Below are 12,261 nucleotides of genomic sequence, written 5' to 3'. Positions count from 1 at the left end.
TTTTTGGTTTTTCGAGACAGGGTTTCTCTGTGTAGCCTTGGCTGTCCTGGAACTCATTCTGTAGACCAGGCTGGCCTCAAACTCAGAAATCCGCCTGTCTCTGCCTCCCAAGTGCTGGGATTAAAGGTGTGCGCCACCACTGCCCGGCCCAAGTCTAATTTTTATAGCATAAGTTTTCATCTAATAACTTTAGCCCACATGTTTCTTAACATAAGACACAGACACACAGATTCTTGTATGGCAAGCATGGTCTTGCATTTAACCACACTTAACCCTTCTTAATTATATTGACTTTCTTAGAGTGGGGAATTGAATCCAGAGCCAACCACGTGCTGAGCAAGTGCTTAGCCACCAAGCTATACTCCTAGTTCCTTACTTAAGCCCTATTCCCTACCCTTCCTCTCAAGGCAGGGTTTCTCTGTGTTGACCAGGCTATCCTCAAACTCACAGATCCAATGTCTCTCTCACTTCTGGGTGCTGGGATTAAAGGTGTGCACTACCACTGCCTGGCACCTTAATTAAATTTTAACAGATTCTAGAGTTATCTTTGAAGCCCCATCTCCTGCTTCCGTAACCTCAGTAAACCAAGAACTGACCGAGATCAGTTAACAAGATGAAGAGGAGTGCTGAGTGCGCTCCTTAGCAGTGAGGAGGGCTGGATTTACTAATAAAACCTCTTCCATTCTCTAAGTTACCCAAGGGATGAAGGAAGCATGACCGTAACACTCTGTCTTACCTCTTGCTGTGTCCTGGAAAGTATCTGATGTATTTATTGTCATGCAAGGACAAGTAACGAATGGTATCTGAAAGAAAGAAAACAAACGGGATGACATTGTAGTATTTAAATGAGATTTATGTTGCATTTTCACTTTTGAAAAGACAAGACCTAAGAATGTACTATATTCGATCACACAAGCAAATTACAGATGAACACAAGCAACCCCTCTCAGCAGCTTGAGTGCATAAACAGATTCATATAACTCCAAAGCCTAATCTTCAGTTGATGGCATTTATACCGACATTTAATATCACCATTTTGGGACCTAGGTGTACAATTCAATGGTGATGTGCTCACCTAGTGTGTGAGCAGCTCAGAGTTCAAGCTGCAGCATTGAGGAGGCGAGTTTGGGAGTTAAAAACTACATTAAAGGGCTGGAGAGATGGCTCAGCGGCTAAAAGTGCCGACTCCTCTTCTGAAGGTCGTGAGTTCAAATCCCAGCAATCACATGATGGCTCACAACCATCTGTAATGAGATCTGATGCCCTCTTCTGGGGTGTCTGAAGACAGCTACAGTATACTTACATATATATATATATAAAAAAAAAACTACATTAAAAAAAAAATTCACTTTTTTGTTACCAATCTTTGTATTCTTTGCAAGTTACAATTCAACTTGTCCTGAATAATTATTTCCTAGCGGGGGGGGGGGGGAAATCACTAGTTATAGACACTAATTTTAGTTGTCTGCAAAGTGATAACTCTTACACTGAAGAGCAAATTAGAGGGCTATGCAGTTAGTTTGTGTAAAGTTGGGGCTACTACACAGACAGACTCTGTCAAAGAAAAATCAAGAAAGGAAAAAGCAGTCTATCTAGAAAAGTAAGCAAGAGGGGCTAGAGAGATGGCCCGGCAATCCAGAGCAGCAGGCTCCATTCCAGGAGCCACATGGTTTCACAACCATCTGTAATTTCAGTTCCAGGGGACCTGACATTCTCTTCTAACCTCCCCAAGCACCAGACAACATACAGGATACATAGATATACATGCAAGCAAACCATTCATACACATAAAGTAAAAAAAAAAAAAAAAAAAAGAAAGAAAAGACAAGACTACACTGACAGCAGAATGAGGTGAGGCTGGGCATGCAGCTCAGTGCACGCCGCCATCAGTGGGTGAGGACCATCAGTGGGTGAGGCCCAGGGCTTAGTCCCTACCACCACAAAGGTAAGGACAGAATTAGAAAGTGCTATGCTCCTAAAAATGATAGAGAAAAGCTAGATGGAGTGACTCTATAATCTCACCACACTGGAGACCAGCATAGGATACATTTATTGAAGCCCTGTCTCAAAAACCAAACTGAAACATCAAGGAAAACAAACAAAACAAAAAATAGGAAGAGAAACAAATAATCAAAACATGGCACCAAAATGCAGGAGGGAAAGGCAAAAAGCCCAATAAAGAGCTCCAAAGTATCAAGTGGCTTGAAGAGTGGGCTTTTTTTTTTTGAGACAGGGTCTCACTCTATAATCCATGGTAGATTGGAACCCATTATATAGCCCAGGTTAGTCTCAAAACAGCAGTCCTCCAGCCTCAGCCTCTCAAATGCTGGGATTACTGGTGTGAGCAACACACTTAGCTTGCAGGGATGCTTTCTAATGAGAGGGCATTTACAGTAAGAGAGAAAAAAGAACCCTTTCTATATATTCTGTAACAGTTTCAAACGGTTTATCTGAACAACTCCAAGCCTCTCAAATGACAACCACAATGCATTTCTGGTTATTCTGGCGCCAGGACCTAAAGAGAGATCCCCTCCCATTACCTGGAATCCCAGAGATGAGCAGGGCTTCACCATCTTCTCCACCCCATTTGGTAGCTGGTGCGCTGTTCCTGGCAAGGCAGTGGCCTGTACAGTTATCTCCTGTACCGGGTGGTATCATAGACCCTCAAACTGTACAAACTACTACCTCAGCCTGGAATCAGGCAAAAGAGAACGGAGTGCTGGAGCTGCTCTGCAGGACACACTTGAGGAAGGAAAGGAAACATCCCCACAGCAGAGGCCAGGCAGCAAAGCTGCACCCGCCACACGTTTGCCTCATCTTTACCATATTTGGAGAATTGTTTAATCACTTAGAAAAACAACCCAACAAAAGAAATACACCAGTCATTTATATACATATATTTTATATACCCTCAGAATTCTAGTATTTATCCTTATCCAAAAGCATCGATGGCACTGCCTACTTAGAAAACTACATCTGACACAGACATGAAAAAATAGAGATGATTAGATATGCACTAAAATCAAGCTCAGGTACAGAAGTCTCATTAAAGTAAGACTTCTGCCTGCCCATTTGCTTTGACAGGTTAAAACAGCAACCGAGGTTATCCTTGCTGAGTGGCTGGGCATGGTGGCGCTTGTCTTTAATCCCAGCAGCAAGGAGGGTTCCTGTAAGTTTAATTTTAAGACCAACCTGATCTATATACAGAGTACAAGGCCATCCACGGCTACAAAGTGAGAGCCTGCATCAAAACAGGGAGGGAGGCAAAATAAATCACTGTGATTATGAGCACTCACTGCTCTTGCAAAGGACCTGAGTCCCTTTCCTCGTCAGACAGCCAGCTCCTAAGAGCCTCTAACTCCAACTCCAGAATCTGACAGCTTCTGGACTCTGTGGGCATCCATGTTCACATGTGCACGTACCACCTCTACACACATACACAATCAAAAAAAAAATTGTAAGAAAAAAAAAACGTAATGCCAAAGGGCTGGCTAAGTGGTTAACAGTGCTTGCTGTTGTTGCAGAGGCCTGAGTTTGGTTAACACCCACAGCACATGGCTCACTTGCCTGCAACACCAGCTCTAGAGGGCCTGATGCCCTATTCTGGCCCAAGGGCACAGGCACACCCCCACACAGAGATGTACACATACATAAAGAAAAACCTACTCCGCCTGCCATAGTGGCACAGACCTGCACACTCAGTGCTCGGGAGTGTGAAGCAGGGATATCATGGGCTCAAGGGCAAACTGATCACAGCAATACTACCTCAATAACCAAACTGAAGAGATCTTACTGCAAAAAGTGCATTAGTAAACTAGTATTGATAAGGCTAAAATTAGATAAAGTAACAAGCACATGACAGTTCAACCACCAAGACAATTTTGCTAACTTAGGAACTTATTTGAGGGGAAATCAGTCAAAAGCAGATACTAGTTATTAAAAAGGAGGTTTCAAAGAAAAAAAAAAAAAAAAGGAGGTTTCAAATCTTAAAAAAATACCTTTACTCTAAAACAAAACAAAAAGTATTCCTGGAATTTACAACCACAGAGTCTCTGCTCTGTGTGACACAAACCACAGAAGAGCTAACCTCTTCTATTTGGAAGTCTTTTTGTTTCTCTGTTGTTTTTAAGACAGGGTCTAGCTACAAATGCTCAATGGCCCAGGTAGGGCTCAAACCAGGGCCCTGCTGCGCACCCGCCTCCTGAGCGGTGGGGGCACTACTATTCTTTTTTTTTTTTTGGTTTTTCGAGACAGGGTTTCTCTGTATAGCCCTGGCTGTCCTGGAACTCACTTTGTAGACCAGGCTGGCCTTGAACTCAGAAATCCGCCTGCCTCTGCCTCCCAAGTGCTGGGATTAAAGGTGTGCGCCAGGCACTACTATTCTTAATTTCATGCATTTGGTCTCCTTTCCATTCTACATTTAGTACATTTGCAAATTTTGTTTTATTTTCCCCTTAGTCAGAAATGGAAAAGTTTACCCCAACCCTCTGCCTTTTAGAAGATCTCACCATATGTGTGTTCCTTGGCTAGTTTTGGCTAGCCTGGTACTGCCACTCCTCCAGCCTCAGACTCCCAAGGGCTAGGAATATAGGGGTAAAGTGTTATACCTGGTTTAATCCACATACACATTCTAAACGGAAAGCCTGGTGATTTACTAACTGCTGTATGTCGCGTACTTCTTTGATTTGCTTTTCTTTCTTTCTTTTGGTTTTTTTCAAGACAGGGTTTCTCTGTGTAGCCCTGGCTGTCCTGGAACTCACTCTGTAGACCAGGCCTGCCTCTGCCTCCCAAATGTTGGGATTATAGGCGTGCACCACCACGCCCGGCTTTGTTTTGCTTTTTAAGTGTTCTTTCAAGTTTCAAGGAGCGCAAATCATAAACATAAGGGGTTACTTCATTTCCTTACACACTGCAGACATTTTTTATTTTCTGTTCCCAGTCCTTCCAAAGTGCTAATGGCTGGCTTCCAGCATCTTTACTCTCAATGGTATACTCAGCACTGCTAACATTACAGAGAAACATTTAAACCAACTGTAACCAAAGTACAAGTTCTAAGAGTTTGTTAAAGTATTTCAAAGAAACCAACACTGTCAACTCTTATAAAGGCTTGCTTACCGTCTATTTTGTTAGAGCTGTAAACGACTGTGTTGGCTGCATGGGTGTATCTGATGAGGTCCACACCGTATTTCTTACTGTACAGGGTTCTCTTTGGTCTGATGAACAAACAGAGGGGAAAACAAAACCCATCAGAATCCACTATCACAGCACTCGAGCCCTCCATCTAAACAGCAGCAGCGCCTGAGCGATATGAACAGGGCAGAGGACGAGAAGACTCAGCTTGCGTCTCCTGCAAATGTAGTATGAGCTCACTGAATCACCTCTCCAGCCCTTATCTCTTGAAAATAAAAATCAATTCTAACAGCTACTCAAGAATAGTCTTTCGTTTGTGAACACCAAAGCCCAGATTTGAAAATAAAATAGAGAATATTAATTCAATCTATTACTACAATATTCAAAGAGGGAGAGGATCTCGAGGGAGGGTCTTACCTGGCCACTAAGACACTATGTAGAAATTCATGACCTTGAACTCATGACCCTCCTGCTTGGGCTTCTCCAGTGCTGGAATCATGAAAGTGAGCTACCATAACTGGCTTCAAATATAAACTTTGGGAAGACTATCTTCTTGAGAAAAAAGTACACGAACTATCACAAACCAAGAATCACAACAGAGAGATATGAGAGTACCTCAAAGCCGGTAACCTTTCCTAAGCCATTCACTTAGCAAGCACTTTCTTAAGGCAATGGTTTATCACAATTGAAACCAGATGCGACACTGCTTATGTCTCTAACATAACTTGCTCTAGAAGGCGTCCAACTTTCCTATCCAGAGGTACAAAGTAGCAGCAAGCCTAGCTTTCCAACAAAACTACTCCAAGGCTCCTTTTGCTTTTATTCATGTAAATGTGTGTGTTTCCAATCCCAAGTTCAAAACTAAACTTCCTGGAAGTTCCTTAAATGCAAATCCTGATCAGATAAACGGGCTCTCAGGAAAATCTACAACCAAACTTTCTGCTGCAGGCTATTTAAAGTAGGTAATTTTTTAACTCAAATATCTCTAGAAAACAATTTAAAGTATTATTATTTTAAGATTGATTGATTGATTGATTATATGTAAGTACACTGTAGCTGTCTTCAGACACTCCAGAAGAGGGAGTCAGATCTCGTTACAAGATGGTTGTGAGCCACCATGTGGTTACTGGGATTTGAACTCAGGACCTTCAGAAGAGCAGTCGGGTGCTCTTACCTGCTGAGCCATCACACCAGCCCTTTATTTTTGTTTTACAAGACAAGCTTTCTCTACGTAGACCAGGCTGTCTTCAGGTTTACAGCTAATCTGCCTGTAGCTGATCCCTGAGTGCTCGGAGACGGAGGCAGGCGACCATGCCCAGCTTTAGAAAATAAAATCAGAATAGAGTGTTCCACTTGAACCAGGCCAGAAAATAAGAAAATCTTTTATACATTTACATTTTAGAAGAATTTTAAGCTAGAATTGGTGGCTCACATCTGTAATTCTAGTCAGAACTCTAAAGGCTGTGGCAGGAGGACCACTACAAATTCAAGGCTAGTCCCAACTACAGAATGAGACCCTGTGACAAAGTGTCCCTCCCAGAAATATTGTAGTAAAAGATTGACTAGTGTACTACTAGTCACCAAGGGTTTGAATTTATGCAAAAGAATGTTTATCTTCTCAATGTCATATTATTTTGGAACCACAGGGTCGAGCAATCAGATGACCCAGGCTGCTTACAAGTCAACCTCTGTACTTTCAATTGTTAAGGTCAGCGAGGGTGAGGCCTTCTGCTTCATGAAACCTATTCTGAACAAAAGTTCTTTATTGTACTATACTTTCTAAATGTCCGTCCTTTGTGAAATCAACTACTGCCAGGTCCAGTCTACTGTCTGAAGCTCTGTTCTGTTGGTAATACTGAGTGAGCCTGAGCATGCTAACTTTGCATCTATCAGTGGTAAAAGCGAATCCTAGTATTTCAGCCCATCTACAGTGGAAGACAGGGCTGGGATATGGCTCAGTCACAGAAGGCTTGCCTAGCATGCATGGGGCCCTGGATTCTATCTTCAACCCTTCAAGTAAACAGCACATTAAAGCATGTGGTATTAAAAAAACCTGGGTTCCACTAAGATATGGTCTGTATGCCTTACATCCAAAAAAAAAAAAAAAAAAAAAAAAAAGAAAAAAAGAAAAAAATCCAAACAAACAAAAAAACACTAACAGATGTGTCCTAATGAAAGAAAACTAATTCAGTAAGAGCCTGGCATTAACACTGGATATATCTTTTTATGTGCATTTTCCAAGTATTTTGGCAAGCTTCTTTAAAACTATGCTTCTAGAGGCAGGTATAAATAAAGAAAATAATGGTAAAGCCAGCTGCTGCTGGTGGGATACATGTGTATAATCCAGCACTTGGGATCAGGAGTTCAAGGCCAACCTTGGACACATAGTTAGCCTGGACTACATGAGACTACTGTCTTAAGGCAATCTAAGCATATGTGCGTGTGTACATGTGTGTGTTCATAGACAGAAAAAATTTGAAATGTTTTTTTTTTTTTTTTTTTTTAACCAATCACAAGTAATACCCCCTATACATCCCTTCAAGTCGAAGGAAGGGATGAACCACGCCCTAACATCTCGTGGACAAACAAGACCGAACCCCTCACAATCTCTCTGGGCAGGTGAAAGAAAGGGTTAGATTAGAGGCTAAAGGCGGCTGCCGCCAAGCTCAATAATCAGGGTTCAACCCCTCTGGACTCCCAGGGAGGGAGGAAAACACCAAATCCTGCAAGCTGTTCTCCGACCTATTATGTACAGCAAGCTCACACACAACTAAAGTGTACAGAGAGAAAGTGTGTGTGAAAAACTACTTTCAATTAAAAAAAAAAAAAATCCTCTGAAGCCAAGACAAGAGAACTGCTGTTGGAAGCCAGCCAGCACTACAGCTACAAACTTCCACTGTGTGTGTGGGGAGGGGAGGTAGCATCCTAAAAACAACAAACAACAATCAGCTGTGCTTTCGCTACCTTCAAATACCCGAATTCAAATACTGGCATTATCTAATAAAGATGTTACTTCCAAAGAAACAGTAATTTTCTTCTACTGGTGGAATTATTGGATTCTTCTTCTCTCTATATATATTTTACATTTACTGATTTTATGTATATGAGCATTTTTGTCTGCACCCTATGCAGGTCTGACACACATGGAGCCCAGAAGAGAACGTCAGATCCCCTGCAACTAGAGTTAAATGTAAATGCGTGCCTCCAGTGGGTGCTGGTGATTAACCCAGGCTCTCTGCAAAATTAACGTGCTTTTAACCACGTTAGCCATCTCTCCAGCTCCTGGATTTTTCCCCCCACAAACTTCTCTCTCTCTAAAGCTTTACTTATGTTATTTATAGGAGTACCCTTCAGACACACCAGAAGAGAGTATTAGATCCCATTACAGATGGTTGTGAGCCACCATGTGGTTGCTGGGAATTGAACTCAGGCCCTCTGGAAGAGGTGCTCTTAACAACTGAGCCATCTCTCAAGAAATCAGAAGTAGGGGTCAAATCCTCTGGAACTAGTTACAGATGGTTACAAATCTCCATGCCGGTGTAGGAATTGACTTGTTCCTCTGTAAGAGCAGCAAGCGCCTGTAGCCATCTTTCCAGCCCTTACATTTCCTTTTTGGGATAGCTGTTTAAGCTGCATTCGGATTTGCACCCCCAGCCTCCCAGGTGCTGAAATTGCAGGCACTGCTGAACACTGTTCTTTTTTTCAAGAAAGTTCTTTGGACCATTGTAACTTTCTGTAAGTTTGTAATCACATAAAAAGGTTACATGCCTGAATAAACATTTTTTTCAGTCTTAGTATTTTATTCCTTTGAATACGATATGCACCTCCATTACAGGTTTGGGGAAGATTCTAAGTATCGCACCAAACATGTCAAACAAATCAATTTCAAGTTACTTGTAGTTCCAAACAGAATCAAATGGTCAGACCAGTGTATGATAATAATCAATACATGAATATGAACATCAATTCAAATAACTATTTGTCCAGCTAGTAATTTTCTCTTCCCCAGGATCACCACTGTAGGAAACTCTCCCACATACAGCAAGCTCAAGTCCAGAGATAGTTATGTAATACTTTGTTGGAGCTCCAGCGAGGAAACCCATCAAGGACAATATCATATACTGCTCATTCTACAACAGCTTTACTTTAGATAAACTCAGAGACAAGTTCCAAAAGAAAACTATTATTTGAAAAAATAATAAGCAAAAGAAACAGCTGCAAAAAGTAGAGAAAAAGCCAAGGATTCAAAAACATAGGTAACTTTAACATAATGCCAAACACAGTAGCTATTAAACCAAACACCTCCTGCTTAGGGAGGACAGCTGGAGTTGACAAAGGGAATCAAATTTAGCCTAAACTAGTTTCTGCTACAAAAGAGCTCACTGCTTGCTTATCGAGGATTTGAACTTCCAGAGATGAGACAGGCAATGTCTTCTTCACACCCAGGATATGAAAACGGCAAAGACACACAAATTCTCCAACTAACATAATTTCCATAACCAGTTCCAGAATTCCAAAATTTTGATAATTATAAGCAAAACACAATCTGGCGGTTATTATTTTTTTTAAACTGTTTTGAGTCAGGGTCTCTCGGCTATGAAATCCAGAACTCAGGGTCTGATTGCCTCTGTCTCCCAAATGCTGAGATTACTGCCTGGGCGGCCAAACACGGGTAAACTTGTTTTTTTTGTAATGCAAAAGGAAACACTAAATTGTTCCGGAATGCTTTCTTTGTTTTAAAGAGAGCTCACATTCTGACCAGAATGGGGCGGCCAAGTTCTCAGGAGTCTGGCAAAGAAAAGTTTCCAAGAGGCTGTTTGGCAAGTTAACTATAAGCCTGGGTATTGGTACTGGGAAAGGACAGCAAGCTCACATGGGCACAATCGATAAATCCTGACAGCTTAAAAACTGCATCCCGCGGGGCTTGATGGCAGAAAAGCCGCGCGGGAAGCTGAGGGGTAGGGGGCGGGCACCGTGCCAGGGCTGAATCCAGGTCACCGCGGTGAAGGCAGAGAGCTGACGCCACTGATGGACAAGAACACAGCTCCTACCGTTCTGCATCTAGCTCAGAGTCCACCCGCACATTCTGACAGTCGTCAGGGGAGTGGAAAGGGTTATCCGTCCCGCTGCAGGGTGCAGGGACATGGCGTTTAAAGGTCAAGGTCAAGGTGGGGTTTGGCAAGCGGGGGAAGCGCGCTCGGAAGAGACCAAAGGCACATGAACTAAGAACAATCAGCATCTTAAAGAGGATCTCCTGCAGCACTGCGGGATGGAGGCGGCCCTGGCAAGAGAGCCTGCACCACATGCTTAGGGTTGGGGGCTGGGGGCTCAGTCGGGGACCAGCGACAGAGGGAAGGAGAGGGGCGCTTGGAACTCGGCCACTATCACACTCACTTGCCCTCCTGGCAGTCATAGAGTACGATGGAGTCATCATCGCTGCTAGAGATGACCGTCTCGCCATTGGGACTAAAGTCAAAACAGTTGATCTTGTCCGAGTTCTCGCGGAACACCTTGGCGACGCGGAAGCTCCGGAGCACGCTGTCGGTCAGCTTCATGGCGGCGGCGGCTGCTGCTCAAGGCAGCGGCGGCGGCGGCGCAGGGCCGGGGCGGGGCCGAGAGGCGAGCGAGCGGGCGGGCTGCTCAACCCCGGCGGTGCGGGCGCCGCGCTGGAGACGAACGGAAGGACGGCTGACAGTGGGACTGCCGCGTCCTCTTCCTTAGGCGACGCTCTCTCGCCGGGACGACGGGACCTCGCCGACCGTTCTTCTCCGGAGTCACTTCAGGGCCAACCGGCGCTCCGCCGGCTCATTGTGTCCGCCATCTTGAAGGGAGAAGCAAAACCAGAGGGCGAGGAGCCTGTGCCGCGGCGGACGCCGGGAAAGGGGGCGGGGCGGGAGCGGAGGCGCGAGCTGGGGGGGGCGGGACGATGACGTCAGCGGGGCCCGGGAGCCGGAGCCCGCGGTTCTTTGGTACGAACCTGCGGGCTTGGAGCATCTAAACCCTCTCGAGGGCAAGACTTGAGGTCGCCTCGGGACTAGTGCCTTTGCGGGTGCTCTCAAGCCCCAGGGAGACGCTGGTGTCTCTGAGGCCGCAGGTCCTGGCTGAGAGGCCTGCCGGTGTGTGGGTGTGAATCAGGTGAGCCCATCACCGACTGACTTAACCACTGCACCGCCGAGCCAGGAGGCTTCGATTTATTTGAGTGAAGTACATGTAGTTGCACGAAGTTTAAGTGGCATTTTCAACTGGATGTATATTATGTTAATTTCAGAAACTTGGAGCTTCTTTTAAACCTTTATGATAGAGTCAAAGCGCATGAAGAGCCCTAACGTCTAGTGAGGGAGGAGGGGGAACCTTAGGGACATTTCACTCACTAATTGGTAGTTGCAAAGGCGTGACAACCAGAGTCCCTTATAACCTGGGTTAACAAACCACGAAATGGAACCCGAAAAAAAAAATGGAGTCTTATTGAAAAATATGCGGGGGTTGCATCTCAGGACCTTCGGTAAAGAAACTGGGTTGCTACATAGAACTAGAAATGGTTGACTGAGGGGAAATGACAAGATTGTAAGTTTGTACTGCAGTTGCCTCCTGACAAAGGGCAGAGCTCCTGGCTACAATCTGTTCCGGGGTGTGAGGAAGGGAAAGAACCAGTTTGAGTGAAACCTGAATGGACGGCAACTTTCCAAATTGCAAATCTGTTCTAGAAAAATCTTCCACAGGCGGTTGCACTCAATCCCGTGATTGTCTTTGAGCTTAAAGAGGGTGATCCAGGCTGCCTTGGAGCTTAAGATAGCAAGGACAGATCTGGTGCCTGTGCCCGACTTGCTGTGTGAACTTAAGTTTTCTGAAGAGTGTCTATAATAAAGATCCTGCGGACTGGCTGACTACAACACCGCAATTGTGGAGACATCAAATATAGCCAAGAGCCAAAGAATCCTGAATTATTTTAGGCCTCTTTAAAAACTGTGTCTGTCTGTCTGTCTGAGTGCGTGCACACATGCTTTTACCTTCTGAGCTTTCTAAGGTGGCCTTGCTTTAGCCATTTACTCTAACTTCTAACATTCTCCTAGTAAATTCCTTGAGACATCATTCAGTTTAGCTTCATTCATCCTAAAGCTAAGATGGCTGTAA

The 12,261-nt window shown here is 44.2% G+C and overlaps 1 protein-coding gene across 1 annotated transcript in view; it reads right to left on the bottom strand.

Annotated features, from left to right (window-relative positions):
- Wdr82 (WD repeat domain 82) overlaps nt 1-10,991 on the bottom strand; it is a 19,577-nt gene extending 8,586 nt beyond the window's left edge. The window contains exons 1-3 of the mRNA XM_021207302.2: nt 10,525-10,991; nt 5,116-5,213; nt 737-803 (exon numbers count right to left, since the gene is read on the bottom strand). Coding sequence (XP_021062961.1) covers nt 737-803; nt 5,116-5,213; nt 10,525-10,685 — 326 coding nt within the window. The 5' untranslated portion in view covers nt 10,686-10,991. The remainder of the gene's footprint in view (nt 1-736; nt 804-5,115; nt 5,214-10,524) is intronic.
- Nucleotides 10,992-12,261: the final 1,270 nt, after the last annotated feature.

The sequence above is a fragment of the Mus pahari genome, chromosome 10, assembly GCF_900095145.1.
Source record: "Mus pahari chromosome 10, PAHARI_EIJ_v1.1, whole genome shotgun sequence".
NCBI lineage: Eukaryota > Metazoa > Chordata > Mammalia > Rodentia > Muridae > Mus > Mus pahari.
This window is presented reverse-complemented; position numbering and strand designations above follow the sequence as displayed.